The sequence below is a fragment of the Alosa alosa genome, chromosome 13 (genome assembly GCF_017589495.1).
Source record: "Alosa alosa isolate M-15738 ecotype Scorff River chromosome 13, AALO_Geno_1.1, whole genome shotgun sequence".
In the NCBI taxonomy this organism is placed as follows: domain Eukaryota; kingdom Metazoa; phylum Chordata; class Actinopteri; order Clupeiformes; family Clupeidae; genus Alosa; species Alosa alosa.
The window spans coordinates 13,935,654-13,949,459 of NC_063201.1; the positions used below are offsets into that span (position 1 = coordinate 13,935,654).

A 13,806-nucleotide genomic window follows, 5' to 3' on the forward strand; every position below is an offset into this window, starting at 1 on the left:
TATGTCAATATGTTTGGCTTCCTTGGAATAGCCCTGAAGTTACTAGGAAAGACTGCTGGCTTAGATTAGATAGCGTTCTCCATAAGCCTTCATTGCATTTCTGTAGAGACATGCATGTATAGGTGCACAAACGTGTGTGCACACACACACACACACACACGCACACACACACACACACACACACACACACACACAAACATAAAGACACACACACAAACACACACATAAAGACACAGACATGCACACGCAAGCACTCTCTCACACACACACACATGCACATATAAAGACACAGACTCACACACTGTACACAAACAGGCACACATAGAGACACAGACACAGACACAGACACGCACACGCACACAGACACGCACACGCACACACACACACACGCACACGCACACGCACACACACACGCACACACACACACACAACCATATCCATCCATCCATGACATTGATGGACATGCAGCAGTTGTCTAATATAACAGCTTGCTGCCTTAATGGTGTTTCCTGAACCAGTGAAGCAACAGTAAGTGTGTAATCTGTAATCTCTAATTTGGAGCTAGCACGACTGCATGCTTTCCTCATCTCCAGGGTCCAGCAAGGCAAGACAAGCCAGTGCTGAGAGGAGCTGAGCTGAAAACAAGCAGGAGAGAAGCAAGGGAGCAAGAGGAGTGGGATTTCTAGTCACTGATGACTCACACACACACACACACACACACACCCTCCGATTAAAAGACCACAAATGAGATTTGCACCCCAGTGTTTGTTCGGCGAGTGTTCGTTCAGATATCACAAGCCTCCACCCCCACACCTCCACCTGGGCTCTCAAAGCAACACCTCCTTGTCCGTTTCATTGATTCGTACAAAGACTAATGATATGTGCTGTCAATACGGCTTATTGTTTCGCTTGCTCCACTTCCACTGCCAAACCCCCACCTACTAGCTTGTCTCTCTAATGTCTTATGAGGGAATAGGAAGGGATTTCAGGGCCGGAACATGGCATGGACCCAATATTTGAAGGTGATCATTTCTACATGTTGTGTAGGCCTATGCCTTTCAGATTTTGAAGACAAAGACTGGCTGGGGAAGTCCAAGACATCATTGCATTCCAATTGCGGTTTCATAACCATCTTTACAATGTGAATGGAAGGAGGCAACACAATTGAACTCCATTGAGAATTTACTCTATATGGGTGACTCAGCCCTGGGAGCTAGTATTAAAATTCTAATAAAATCATCTGGATGATTTAACATCTAAAACATCTGGACATTAGACTGATTTAAATTAAATGTGCAGGCTAAACCACACTGTATGTGTGAGGAATTTATCAATTTGTGCTGACCAGAAGAATTTATCAATTTGTGCTGACCAGCATTGCTTTATTCGAAGACCTGTTTCTCTTCTACACAATACTTTCTGATCCAAAAATTAGGCCTATCTAGTCTACTCATGGAACTGAGTTTAATCGCAAAATGGACAAATTCTCAGGATAGCTTTCCGATGAGGATTCAATGCCCCTGCTGCTCCTAAACATATCTGACATTCAGCTACCAATCCCAGGCACAAACTGCTCAATTTCTCGAGGAGTGCTTTGTGCACTGCCTGAATTAAGAAAAGATTCCATACATTCCGACTGTTTATACGTAAACCCGAAAAGCCTTTGTTGTTTCAACATGTTGCACAAATGCCCTTTGCTCGGGAAAACAATGACAGCTGGTCAGTAAACGTGGCAGAATGACTTATTGTTGGCTTTTCTACTCAAAATAACATTTTCGTGAACTACACAACACTCGACATGGATAGACTGGAACATCTATCGATAGCACAAAGATTATTCCTGAAACATTGTTAAAAACCGCCCACTGCCGTTCACCACATGTTAACAGACGCTGAAGTTATGCATATCTTATTACTTGTCTATGCTACCTGAATGAACAACAAAACAACAGACTTAACAGGATAGAAAGCACTAGAATGTTTCGTGCAAGGCATGCTTTTAGACTATGCTACCTGTTCTGCCAGCCTTGAAGCAAATTCGTGTATTTACTCAAGACCCCCTCCAGGTGCCGCGTACGCTGGGACAAGTCGCAGCTGTCCGCCGGTGCAGCAGCCCTCACTCCGGCCGAGCCTGGACCCTGCGAGCCTCCTCTCTCCAGCTTCCTTGCGGTATCCACACGTTCAAAAGGTAATTTCGTTTTATTTGCTGGAGATGAGGGATGCGACCTACTGAACGCCATGGTTTGTAAAATATTTTAAGCCAAGAACATCAGTGTTAAAAGAGCTAGAGAAACAGGCTATGCGATTTGGTCAACTTCCAGTCTGCATCAGTATTTTCTGAAGACTGTCATCTGAGCGCGCGGGATTCCTTGATGCAGCATAGTGCATTTCTTTTAAAGGGGGGTTTCTGCTGGGAATCACCCTGTAGTCACTCCCTCCGCCCCTCCACCAACCGGATACCGCACACGGCAACACACGCTGCGTGTTCTTCATGCCTCTATTTGTTCTCCTGAAAACACCTGAAATGACCACCGACTGTGGCCAAACGCCTGTCAGTTAAGGGTTTAACAAAACCATTACATTATTTAGGCTACTAAACTGTTGTGAGTGTGTGTATCCTTCACTCTCGTGACCTGACCTGATAATTAATACATCGTATTATAACGTAGGCCTATTATAAATTCAAATGGCTCTTTGAGACACATGACATGGTGTAGGCTATACTTTTTTTATGCTGGCCTACATCTTTTGAGTCGTGTGAAAATATTTTACATAAACTAAGATATGCATAGGTTCATATATGACCGAATTATAGGCTACTTGTTAGACATACCAATACCAATTTATGATAGCGCAACATAAAAAAAAAAAGTGTTTCAGTCAAAAACTTCACTACCCAGCGTGCTTTAGTGCGACAACATCTGATGACGATATCATCCATGGTCTTGTGAAAACTCCCATTGGTATTATCCTTCAGCCTTTCCACATGGTTGAGAGCCTTGTGTAATTTCTAGCCAGACTTAATAGACAGGCTGTTGTACAATTTACTGCTATATTGTAAATTTGCATTAGTAAAAGCAGGAGCGGTACAAATATATTTGAAGTTTGTAACGTTAGTTGTAATGGCTGTACCTTTGAAAGTATGCATCGTTGGCTCAGGAAACTGGTAAGTATTGCAGCAATTCATGAAGCAGAAGTGCATAACTTGCGTTTTAGTAGTTTAGCTTGCTAACTACATGTGAAATTACTCTGTGCATTTTTGATTTTGTTATGTAAGCTTTGCAATACTCCATTCGTTGTCAAGCAACATATGGGGAAAGGTGATCATGTTAGTGAGTTGCAAACAGTCTCAACCATAGACTGTATATAGTCTATGGTCTCAACAGTGTTAACGTTAACTGTGAGTGTAAATAACATAGGACGGCTAACAGGAGCATTTGCCATGGTTTCCCTATTTCTCATTTATTTTACATAGGGGCTCTGCCATTGCAAGGATAATTGGCAACAATGCAAAGTCACTCCCGCGTTTTGCCAGCACTGTCAACATGTGGGTGTTTGAGGAAAATATCAATGGCAAGAAGCTGACAGAAATCATCAACACCGAACACGAAAATGTCAAATACCTCCCTGGATACAAACTACCAGAAAATGTGGTAAGGTTTGTTTGGATCATGTAAAACAGGTTGTCTATATTATCTGTTACTATCACTTCTATATGTCACTCTGTCAGTCACTCATTCATTGGCTAATGCCTACATCAGGTTACTGGAATTATTTGTTGAGTTGTGATTATGTACTTAATCTATTAGGAAGACCAGCAGTGTGTTTTGAATGGCAGAAAACGTGATGTCTCCTAGCAAACACTCATCCCACTTCAGTATTCAATGGGACATACCGTGTACCTGAGATGGCAGTAGAAGCTATAGGCCTTACTGGACCATGGAAAGCTACGAACCAAACATGGCATAGGAATTAGTGAAAACACAATTGGGCATATTAACACGGATATAAGTATACACAAATGCCTTGTTCTTACTGCAAAAATACAAAATGTAACATAGTCACAGCTTGGACACATTCACATTCTATGCAACTATACTCATCTGTTAAGTAAGTCTAAACAAACAGTTTTCTTGGCAGTTAAACTTATATTCAGCATTGTACATTTTACCTGTTGTGATACTCATGTGTAACTTGTTTCAAGATCATCATCTGAGTGTATTAATGTTGGTTCCTTGGTCTGTGCTAGGTGGCAGTTCCTCAGCTGCGGGACGCCGCGGACGGGGCCGATCTACTGGTGTTTGTGGTCCCACATCAGTTCATCCGTAAGCTCTGCGATGAGATGGTGGGCTGTATATCTGAGAAGGCCAGAGGAATCACACTCATCAAGGTAGGAGTCAGTGAAGTGAAGGATGAGCAAAGTAAAGCAGGAGCAGAGTGACATATTTCAGTGAATTACCCTCATCGGTCTGCATTTGTTAATGTGAGCCAACAGGCAGTAGCACTGGATGCCTAGTTGTGGCATCCTATTTCAGGGCTACTCTAGATCCGACTCTACTCTATCTACTAAATGGAAGAACATTGGTGAAATATGGTTAGCACACTGTCTGACATTGTGGTTTTTGCCTGGGCCAGAGTCTTGTTATTTTATTGGGTAACATTGAGCACTGTAAGGTCTTATGTCTGTGAAATCAGGCCTTCAGCAGTTAGGAAGGAAATGTTTGCCATACAGGAACTGACTGAGTGGCACAAGGCTAAATTGGTCAGTGATCTCAGCTGGATGTGTGGGGAACATTTGATGAAAGGTTTCATGTCTGGGTGAAAAAAGCAGTCCTTTAAACCCATTATGTAACCACTGGCAGAGACCTACTCTGATCTGGCCATTTTGGGAAAGAGCACTGCTGTAATGGACTAGCCAGATATGGCCACACTGATAACAGCAAAAAGCTTTTTTTGTTTGTTTGTTTTCATAAATTGCACGTCACATTTTAGCAGAGATGAAAGATGACTGAGCCAGTCTGGTGGGTGCAGGGATGAGATGAGATCTCTAGATGGGGTAATTTTGGAGGGGTTTGGTTTGTGCTCACATCAAAGGGATGTTAGTTACGCTTTAGATCAAGGACTTACTCATCCAGCACAAAGTGAGCCGCTAACAATTTTATATGCACATATATCTCAGTACCTATAGCACTGATAGAAAGTGAATGATGTGACTTTGTTCAGACTTACTTTTCTCACTTTCTATATTGGTAAATAAATATTTAAACATAAATAGTTTCATTTGAAAATGGCTCTTGAGACCTTTTATTGTTATTGTTTGTTTATTCATTGCATATGTCTTGAGTCACAAAAGGTGTGTGTGTTCTGTCTTAATCTTAATTTATCCTCATGTATTCAAAAGGTTTATGGCATGAGTTTACATTATCCCCTAACATTTACATGTCTTAGCCTATTAATTCATCAATCCCTAGCTTGATAGTGCAGCATGCTCAGGTGTCTTGTGTCCTGATGTTGACTTCCACTGCTCTGCAGTATAGCTCAGCGTGCTTCCCATTTCTGTCCGGTGCCACGTGCTCATATTTTTGGAGCGGTGTCTGCTGTCCTCGCCCTCGCGTACCTCCCCCTCTGTGCTGTACGTGCGACCCATATTCAGATAAACGACAGAGGCTGTGAAATGTTTGTGGGTGTACCGACCCACTCTGCTCCGTCCTGTTTGCTGTCAGGGGAAACGTGCTGCCATATGTTTGGGTGAATCTTCACCGGCGAAAGGCCCATCTGACAGTTCTGTGATGAGTAATTTACAGACTGAAGGGTGCCATTGGTCTCCTCTCTTTTTAAGGCACTTTATTTCCCCTGGTGTCGAAGTTTTTTTTTGTCAAGTCAAGTGGGTTTTATTGTTATTTTGAACCATACACTGTATATAGTGAGACGAAACAACGTTTCACCATGGATCAAGTAAAAATTACATTTGAGACAGGCTACATTTAGTGCATACACATTATAAAGTACTACTTACAGTAGAGCATTTAAGACAGACAAGGGACAGGACAGACAACAAAAGACAGGGCATAAGTAGCTTCTAGACTAGTAACAGAGCACTGATTGTTATAAGTTAAATTCACATTGAGGTGTAGGCAGAATATATCTATCTATATCTATATATATTTATTTATTTTTTAATTTTTATTTATTGGGGCATGAAACAACTAAGCCTTCAAGATGCTACATCTTGCTGTTGTGACTTGAAGGGGTGACTGAGGAAATTCTTCCCCAGTTCCAAAGTCAGAGGTTTCTGTAACTCTCTGGCCCTTAACTTAAATGCTGGGGAAAGTGCAAAGTCAATATAGGTTCTTATGCATGAAGTAACAGCATTATCATGTGGCGTGAGACAGCTTTTAGCTGACCCACCGCTGTTTATGGTTAGGATCTTTCTCATGGTATTAGATTTGCAAATAGATTTTGCAGTTATTAAGCAAGCTTTATTTAGACTTTAGACTCTGCGCTTTGCCCAGCATTTAAAGTATGGCCGTTTGTGTCTCAGTCTCATTATCTTGGTCTGCCCATACTTCCTCTCCTTAGGGTATAGATGAAGGACCAGAGGGCCTCAAGCTGATATCCGACATCATCCGGGAGAAGATGGGGATTGATATGAGTGTGCTTATGGGGGCAAACATAGCCAATGAGGTTGCGGCTGAGAAATTCTGTGAAACTACAATTGGTGAGCACTTTCCCTATTAAAAAAAACAGCACCAGCCAACTTAATTTAACTTGATAAATAAAATAATTACCTTTTAGGACCTTGACAGGGTTCTTGACAAAATTGGACTCTGTCCATATTGCCCTGTAGGGTCCAAGATCATGGAGAATGGGCTGCTGTTCAAAGAGCTTCTTCAGACCCCTAACTTCCGCATCACAGTGGTGGAAGACGCAGATACGGTGGAGCTCTGTGGGGCTCTGAAGGTAACAACGAACTTTATCAGCCCATCATCAAACTTTACCTATGTGGATCCTATACTCATTCTACCCTTTTTTCAGATTTGTGGTATTACTTTGTACAGTACATTCAGTGCTTATCTGATGATGTAATGTACCAAATGTCCATACAATGACTCATTCTCCATTACTCTTGACATTATCAGCACAACTTCTGTCATTGGCATTGGAGGTCCGTGCACTACTACAGAAGCCTGGACTGGTCAACATAGACCACCTACAGTTAAGAACAAAATTGTTCATACCCCTCCCTGGCAAATATTGATTTAATGTTGATTTTCTCTTGACCAATATGTTTGTTCTGACTGAAAAATACACTGCCACATGGCTAAAGGTTGTAACATGGCATCAAAAAAAGAAGCGTTTTCATCTTTTCCAACATTATTATGAAAATTTTATTTCCCGATCCCACCCCATCTCTCTCTCCCACTTGCTTCCTGTCACTCTCCACTGTCCTGTCCAAATAAAGGCAAAAAAGCCCAAAAAATATTCTCTAAAAAAAAAAAAATGGCATGTCCGAAATTATTCATACTCTTTTTAAATAATCAGCGGAAACATCTGTATTTGCATTCATAGCTCTCAAAATGGTTTATATAATACCTACCAAGCTTATCCATGTCTCCACAATGATTCTAGACCGCACCTTTTTAGCAGCATTCTGAGTTTTGAGGCAGGGATGATTTCTTTTTTTGATTCCATGTTTCTACCACATTGTCTTACAACCTTTAGCCACGTGGCAGTGTCATTTTCAGTCAGAACAAACATATTGGTCAAGAGAAAATCAACCAATAATACATCAATATTTGGCAGGGGTATGAATCAAATAAATCAATATTTGGCAGGAGTATGAATAATATTGTTCTTAACTCTAAATAAATGCTAAAGTAAAGTTAATTAGGGAAACCTGTCAAAATCCACCAAAACCCACGCTTAAGTTAATGTCTGCTCCTCTACCCTTTAGAACATTGTAGCAGTGGGGGCGGGCTTCTGTGATGGACTGCAGTGCGGTGACAACACCAAGGCTGCTGTGATCCGCTTGGGCTTGATGGAGATGATCGCCTTCGCCAAGCTCTTCAGCAAAGACGGCACCGTCTCCTCTGCCACCTTCCTGGAGAGCTGCGGTGTGGCTGACCTCATCACCACCTGCTACGGGGGACGCAACCGCAAGGTGGCCGAAGCCTTTGCAAAGACGGGAAAGGTCAGTTTTGGAATTTGTGTGTGTGTGTGCGTGTGTAGACTTTGTAAAGGATAAGCTAGCATGTACTAGTTTACATCTCAGAGAGATAGTGTGAGTAGGATATAGAGTGAGTATAGCTGGACTGCAACACACCCCTATGTATAATTTTGCTTTGGATAATTTGTACTGTTATGTTATATACTGACCCTTTAATATCCCATACTTCCACCATATCAGAGCATTGAGCTGAGCTGGTGTTATATACTGACCCTTTAATATCCCATACTTCCACCATATCAGAGCATTGAGGAGCTGGTGTTATATACTGACCCTTTAATATCCCATACTTCCACCATATCAGAGCATTGAGAAGCTGGTGTTATATACTGACCCTTTAATATCCCATACTTCCACCATATCAGAGCATTGAGGAGCTGGAGAAGGAGATGTTGAATGGGCAGAAGCTGCAGGGACCTCTGACCTCCGCTGAGGTCCACCACATCCTCAAACAGAAAGAACTGGTGGACAAGTGAGTTGATGGTTTCTGAGGGAATAGGGATGTAACGATATGAAAATTTAACCCCACGGTTATAGTGACCAAAATTATCACGGTTTTCGGTATTATCACGGTATTTCTAAAAGTGTGTTCAATATGTTCAGAAAGCACTGATAGGCCTACACAAGCTGAAACAGTGTCAAAAAGTGTCCCGTTCACTTTTTTCTTCATGTTTAATTGGCTATGTGCTTATAGCTTAACTTACCCTACCATAACTTGGAGTTTGTTATTTCTGTTATTTGAATGCAATGAGTGAGACCAAAATAAGCGTTCAAAATAAAACTTTAGGCTACTGTATTCTCCTGATAACGTGAGTGGAATGGATTTAATGTGGACGCGAACATAAAAAGACGCAGAGTGGCTACATGATACAGTGCACATTTTGTGGTGAAAAAGTTCCGCTTTTTACAATCAGGTGTAGCCTAATCCGAATCATAGTTAAAACCATCAATTAGACAACAGAATCAGTAGGGTACCAGTTTTGTTCCATTGAACCAGGCCTACTGTATGTCAAAAGCAGGCTTGGATGAAGCTGGGAAGGATTAAACACACGGTTTCCACACCGCGGTAATCAACAATGATAATCATGATGTTTTGAAATGAAAACGGTATCGTCAACATTTTTATCGCGGTTTACCATTATACCGGTAATCGTTACATCCCTATGAGGGAAGAAATACCGTCATTTGTTGGTCAAGACTTTGCTAGACTTTGCTTTCATACCGTTCTGATAGCAGTTGTCCCGCTCCTTTAATTTGAACCGCCATTACTTTTCCTTACCTTATATGGTTTTGAATTTCATCAGTTGCGGTAGCAGTACGGCGGTAGTTTGTGTTGCAGTTAAGGTTTTTGTAGAGAACAAAAATTAAGTCTGAAAATTAACCCAAGATGAAACAATTAGTGCAAAAAATTTTAATTTCTTTATGGTAGATGTTGCCGATTGCATAGCCATCACTCCATGTCTCAGACTTAAGTGTTTGGAATATATTATGTAAGAAATCACTGAGTATTCAGCCTACAAATGAAATGAGGAAAGTTCTGAACACAAGTCTCCCTCTTTCTCTGGTCAAGGTTCCCACTCTTCACTGCCGTCTATAAGATCTGCTTCGAGGGCAAGCCGGTCCAGGAGATGATCACCTGCCTACAGAGCCATCCGGAGCACATGTGATTGGCTCCTGAAGTTCTCTCCATCCACGGATGACGACCTCTCACCACCACTGCCATTCATACCTCCTCTCTACCTGCGGTTGAAGAACGTCCTCAGTTTTTCGAAGCTCCTAGAACTCAACGGACAAAAACACATGGCCTCTCATACCTGACTTCCTGGTGGGTTTCCATAATTATCACTGCCTAGTTATTTGAATTGGAGGCATTTGGTATAAAAAAGGCGGTTAACCTGTGGTAACACATTTCTGGGATAGGTGCTATGTTGGCCATATTAAAGTCTGGGTGATAACCTACTCATTATTATATAGTTATAGTTCTATAGTTATACTTCTTCTAACCCCATCGTTGGTCCTTTTTTCTTCAAAGTACTGGTTCATTTGGTTATTTGGTGTCTCTTGAATGATCCCTTTTCTGTGCTTGACTGCCCCCTTGTGGATAGCATTAGGTGCTATGTCTGACAGGCAGAAATATGGGAACAATTAAATTTCTAAAGATATCAAGAAAGCCAGTGACACTCCATAACAACATTTAAAGTGTTTATTTCTGTTTTGTATTGTAGACAGCTGTCATATTTAGGCAGCAAATAATTAGTGCATTAACAACTCATGATTGCATGAGAATTGTCTTGACACAGTTATGGTTGGGGTTAAATTGTTATGGGCAATCCTATTAAGACATCTTTTATAACCCTACAAGAGATTTTAACACACTACACTGCCATTTCATTACAACTTACCTTTCAGTAACGATATATGATCACTAGATGTACTCAAGAGTTTGTATAAGTTGTCAGTATTACATATTTTTTATTAGCATTACTCATATCCTTGGATATTACTAGCTCAGTAACAGTACTTGGGGCCTGGGTGCATTGAAATACATACTTATTGTTCTTTTAAAGAAAGGCTTGAAGAGTAAAGCACATGGTGCAGTTACATTATGTGAAGTATTTGCTTAAAATAAGCAGTATATCAATGCACTTATTAGTTATATCATTTCTAAAGAAAATAGGGTAGGTTAAAAGAGCTGCTCTAAACTTCGGGAGTTAGTTGAGGTGGATAAGGTGGCCTATAAAAACAGCAGAGAAATGCCTTGAAGCCTCAGAGGTGAGGACCATGACCTAAAGGGATCTGTCCACCGCTCTGAGATAACTTGAACAGATTTACTCTGGCTGCATGGGTGGCTGTGAGGTGGCAATTTGTGAACTGTGATTGTGTGATTCAGCATTTAAGGTGTTCTATGTTGTATTGGTGGCCAGACAATGTTCTTTGTCCCATTGCAATTCCTCTATAGGAATTTATGTCAATTGGAAAGCTTTAGATTGCACAGACAGTTCTCTTTTCAAATTCTGTTATAGCTGACAATCTTTTTTTTTTTTATGACAATTGCATGACACTTTTAACAATTAACCAGAAAAAGATACGTTTGCTCATATGTTTAAGGCTAAATTCAAACAGACATCTTCAAAGACGTGTTTGCCCTCAGATTTCAGTGTAGGCCGTCTACTATGTCTCCTCCATCATGTCCACCACTGAAATGCAACCACACATACATTGAGCAGCTTGGACCTAATACACAAAGGGGTGCTATCCCATAAGTGGATTAAGCCTAGTCCTAAAAACATTTGTGTCTCAATGCAAATCTTCATTGTACTCCTCATTTAGTCCAGAACTAGGCTTAATCCATATATGGAAAACCGGCCTGCCGTGTTTTAAACCTGTCTTGTAAATCACACAGATAATAATGTAGTTTTTTTTTTTATTTCTGTTTCTCTGTAAAGGCCAATAAGGTAAATAGTATTGTACCTGACAAGTTTCAGCTACCTTGCCTCTGTAGCCTTCATCAGAGGGGTCACATGAGCACCCCAGGGGACACGGCCATCCCACCACATGGGATGGAAAACGCCATATAACACATCTCAGACGACGTCACACCAACATCACGTGACCCCTCTGATGAAGGCTAAAGAGGCAAGGTAGCCGAAACTTGTCAGGTACAATACTATTTACCTTATTGGCCTTTACAGAGAAACCGTAGAAATATTATATCAGTAGGCCAAATGAACCTCTTCAATATACTAATGTATAGTTCCTCACACCACAGTGTTTTATTTGCAACGGTATATAGCCTCTCTTCTGCTAGCCCCCCCTCATATCACACTGTTAGTTCCGGCTTAGTGAAATCCTTTTATACGTTTTTGAATCCTCTTTGGTCACAATGCAGCTGTTGAGGTGTTTTTTTTGTTTTGTAGTTTAGGTCACATCACGTTGCCTTTTTGTTACATTATTTTGCTTTATGAATGTATCCTCCAAACCATCCTGGTATCGTTCCGTTCCATTGTAAGCCCACAAGGCTTTGCTTTTGGGTTATCTGTGATCTGTCTGTGGATGAAAAGTGAAGTGTCGGTCATGTGGAAAATGATAACAGAAAAAAATAAAGAAATCTGTATTCAATGTAGACTAATGCATGTTGTTTTACCCTCCAGAACAGAAGTATGCTTTGTTCAAGAAGATGTTTAGGTCTTATTCTTTTAATTATTTTTGACATTTAACCCCCCCCCAGCAGGTAACCCATTCTATCCCAAATCTTGGGATGGCAAATACATTGATAATCATAAAACATGTTTTAAAAAAACAGCTCCTTTGTAGAAGCTATATGTATACATCCAATGAGAAGTGCAGAGGCCTTTCCTTTGTGGCAGTGTATCAACCTTTGGCCCTCACATGTTGCATTCTGCAAGCATCTACCATTGTGCTTGTTCAGTTATTGTTTCACCAGTGTATATGATGCTTTGGACCTGTTTATACATTGTTTAAGGAAATTCAGCCCCCACACAACTCATCCAGATGGGCAGAGGTTGTCCCTCCAAATAGAAACCATTTACATTATCTAAAACAATTTAGAAAATAAATCACAACATACAAAACACAATGAACTACATGAATGCTTAGACATCTGAATGTTGTCGATCAGGAGGACCCTGTGGAAGAAGAAAAATGGATATATTACTGTATTGGCCAAAACTTCAAAATTAGCCAAGATTCTAGACAAGCCAATAATACCAAAGACCCCTAACCTGCTGCTAGTGTGCAGTCATTTCAGTCGTCGTCGTCCTCCTCATCACCTCCAAATGACAGCAAACTTTTGTTTTTCACTTTCGCCCCTGATTTCGACTCGCTCTTGTCTTCTTCGTCCTCGTCGTCGTGCTTCTTCTTCTTCTTCTTGCTGGAACTGGCAGAGATACCCTGGAACTTATCTGAGGATGAGCGCTTTGCAGGCTTCTTAAACACGATCTTGCCATCTGAAGGAGGTTCATCGTCTGAATATGGCATAAAAGTAAGCAAAGAGTCTTGATGATTAATCTATTTTAACATTGTTAACAACTTAAGACATTCGTATCGTAAAACACTGGGTATTATTACCATCTGCCCCCATAACGCTTACCCTTTGTGGAACCCTTCTCTTTCTTCATGTGCTGCACTTCATCAGCACTCAGATCGCCTTTCTTGAGAACAACAATTTGTGGTAACTCGTCCTCCCGATCACTATCACCGCTATCATCATCGAGCTGGGGCATTTCTTGTCGCTACAAAGAGATAGGGAAGAAAAATATTTAGAAACATGAGCACTCCACTTGTCAACAATCGTGTAGCTAACGTTAATGTTAGTAAGGTTAGCTGGTAAAGTCTCGCTCTACGTTTTTACCTTCGTGTCGACCGTTGGCCCTTCCTTATACCCGACATCACTTTTGAATTTCTTGAGAAAGGATGGCTCTGCTGGCTTTACCCATGAAACATTACCCTTTTGCCCCTTTTTGCTCATTTTACAAAAGATATGGAGCAAATACCAAAACCAGCGAGGATTGTTGCCGTTGGTTGTTTGCTATCAGGATGTCGCCTACATTTCGAGACAG

The 13,806-nt window shown here is 41.0% G+C and overlaps 3 protein-coding genes across 6 annotated transcripts in view; 1 reads left to right on the forward strand and 2 right to left on the reverse strand.

The window, feature by feature from the left end:
• The window catches only part of osbpl10b (oxysterol binding protein-like 10b), a 67,920-nt gene extending 65,573 nt beyond the window's left edge, over positions 1-2,347 (reverse strand). For all 3 annotated transcript variants that reach the window (XM_048260008.1, XM_048260007.1, XM_048260006.1), the window contains exon 1: positions 2,014-2,347. In XM_048260008.1, the coding sequence (XP_048115965.1) occupies positions 2,014-2,240 (227 nt within the window). In that variant the 5' untranslated portion in view covers positions 2,241-2,347. The remainder of the gene's footprint in view (positions 1-2,013) is intronic.
• Positions 2,348-2,945: 598 nt separating this feature from the next.
• Positions 2,946-12,346, forward strand: gpd1l (glycerol-3-phosphate dehydrogenase 1 like). Of its 2 annotated transcripts, XM_048260016.1 has the most exons (9): positions 2,946-3,166; positions 3,476-3,653; positions 4,250-4,390; positions 6,580-6,718; positions 6,848-6,960; positions 7,955-8,191; positions 8,471-8,485; positions 8,608-8,699; positions 9,798-12,346. In XM_048260016.1, exons 1-9 carry the CDS (start codon positions 3,123-3,125, stop codon positions 9,892-9,894), a joined length of 1,056 nt encoding a protein of 351 aa, XP_048115973.1. In that variant the 5' UTR covers positions 2,946-3,122; the 3' UTR covers positions 9,895-12,346. The 2 variants fall into 2 exon arrangements, with proteins under 2 accessions (XP_048115973.1, XP_048115972.1); XM_048260015.1 differs by lacking the exon at positions 8,471-8,485 and having other exon boundaries at positions 8,593-8,699.
• Positions 12,347-12,407: 61 nt separating this feature from the next.
• kiaa1143 (KIAA1143 ortholog) lies at positions 12,408-13,803 on the reverse strand. Its single transcript, XM_048260029.1, has 4 exons — positions 13,599-13,803; positions 13,338-13,479; positions 12,970-13,212; positions 12,408-12,873 (listed from the first exon to the last, which is right to left on the reverse strand). The coding sequence occupies exons 1-3, from the start codon at positions 13,713-13,715 to the stop codon at positions 12,992-12,994; spliced, it is 480 nt and encodes a 159-aa protein (XP_048115986.1). The 5' UTR covers positions 13,716-13,803; the 3' UTR covers positions 12,408-12,873; positions 12,970-12,991.
• Between the last annotated feature and the right edge of the window lie 3 nt (positions 13,804-13,806).

Coding starts and splice junctions, on each gene's coding strand:
- gpd1l (XM_048260016.1), top strand. CDS start 3,123: ATGGCTGTACCTTTGAAAGTATGCATCGTTGGCTCAGGAAACTG. Junction 4,391..6,579: donor GAGGAATCACACTCATCAAG/GTAGGAGTCAGT, acceptor TCCTCTCCTTAG/GGTATAGATGAAGGACCAGA. Junction 6,961..7,954: donor AGCTCTGTGGGGCTCTGAAG/GTAACAACGAAC, acceptor TCTACCCTTTAG/AACATTGTAGCAGTGGGGGC.
- kiaa1143 (XM_048260029.1), bottom strand. CDS start 13,715: ATGAGCAAAAAGGGGCAAAAGGGTAATGTTTCATGGGTAAAGCCAGCA. Junction 13,480..13,598: donor GGCCAACGGTCGACACGAAG/GTAAAAACGTAG, acceptor ATCTCTTTGTAG/CGACAAGAAATGCCCCAGCT. Junction 13,213..13,337: donor AGAGAAGGGTTCCACAAAGG/GTAAGCGTTATG, acceptor TGCCATATTCAG/ACGATGAACCTCCTTCAGAT.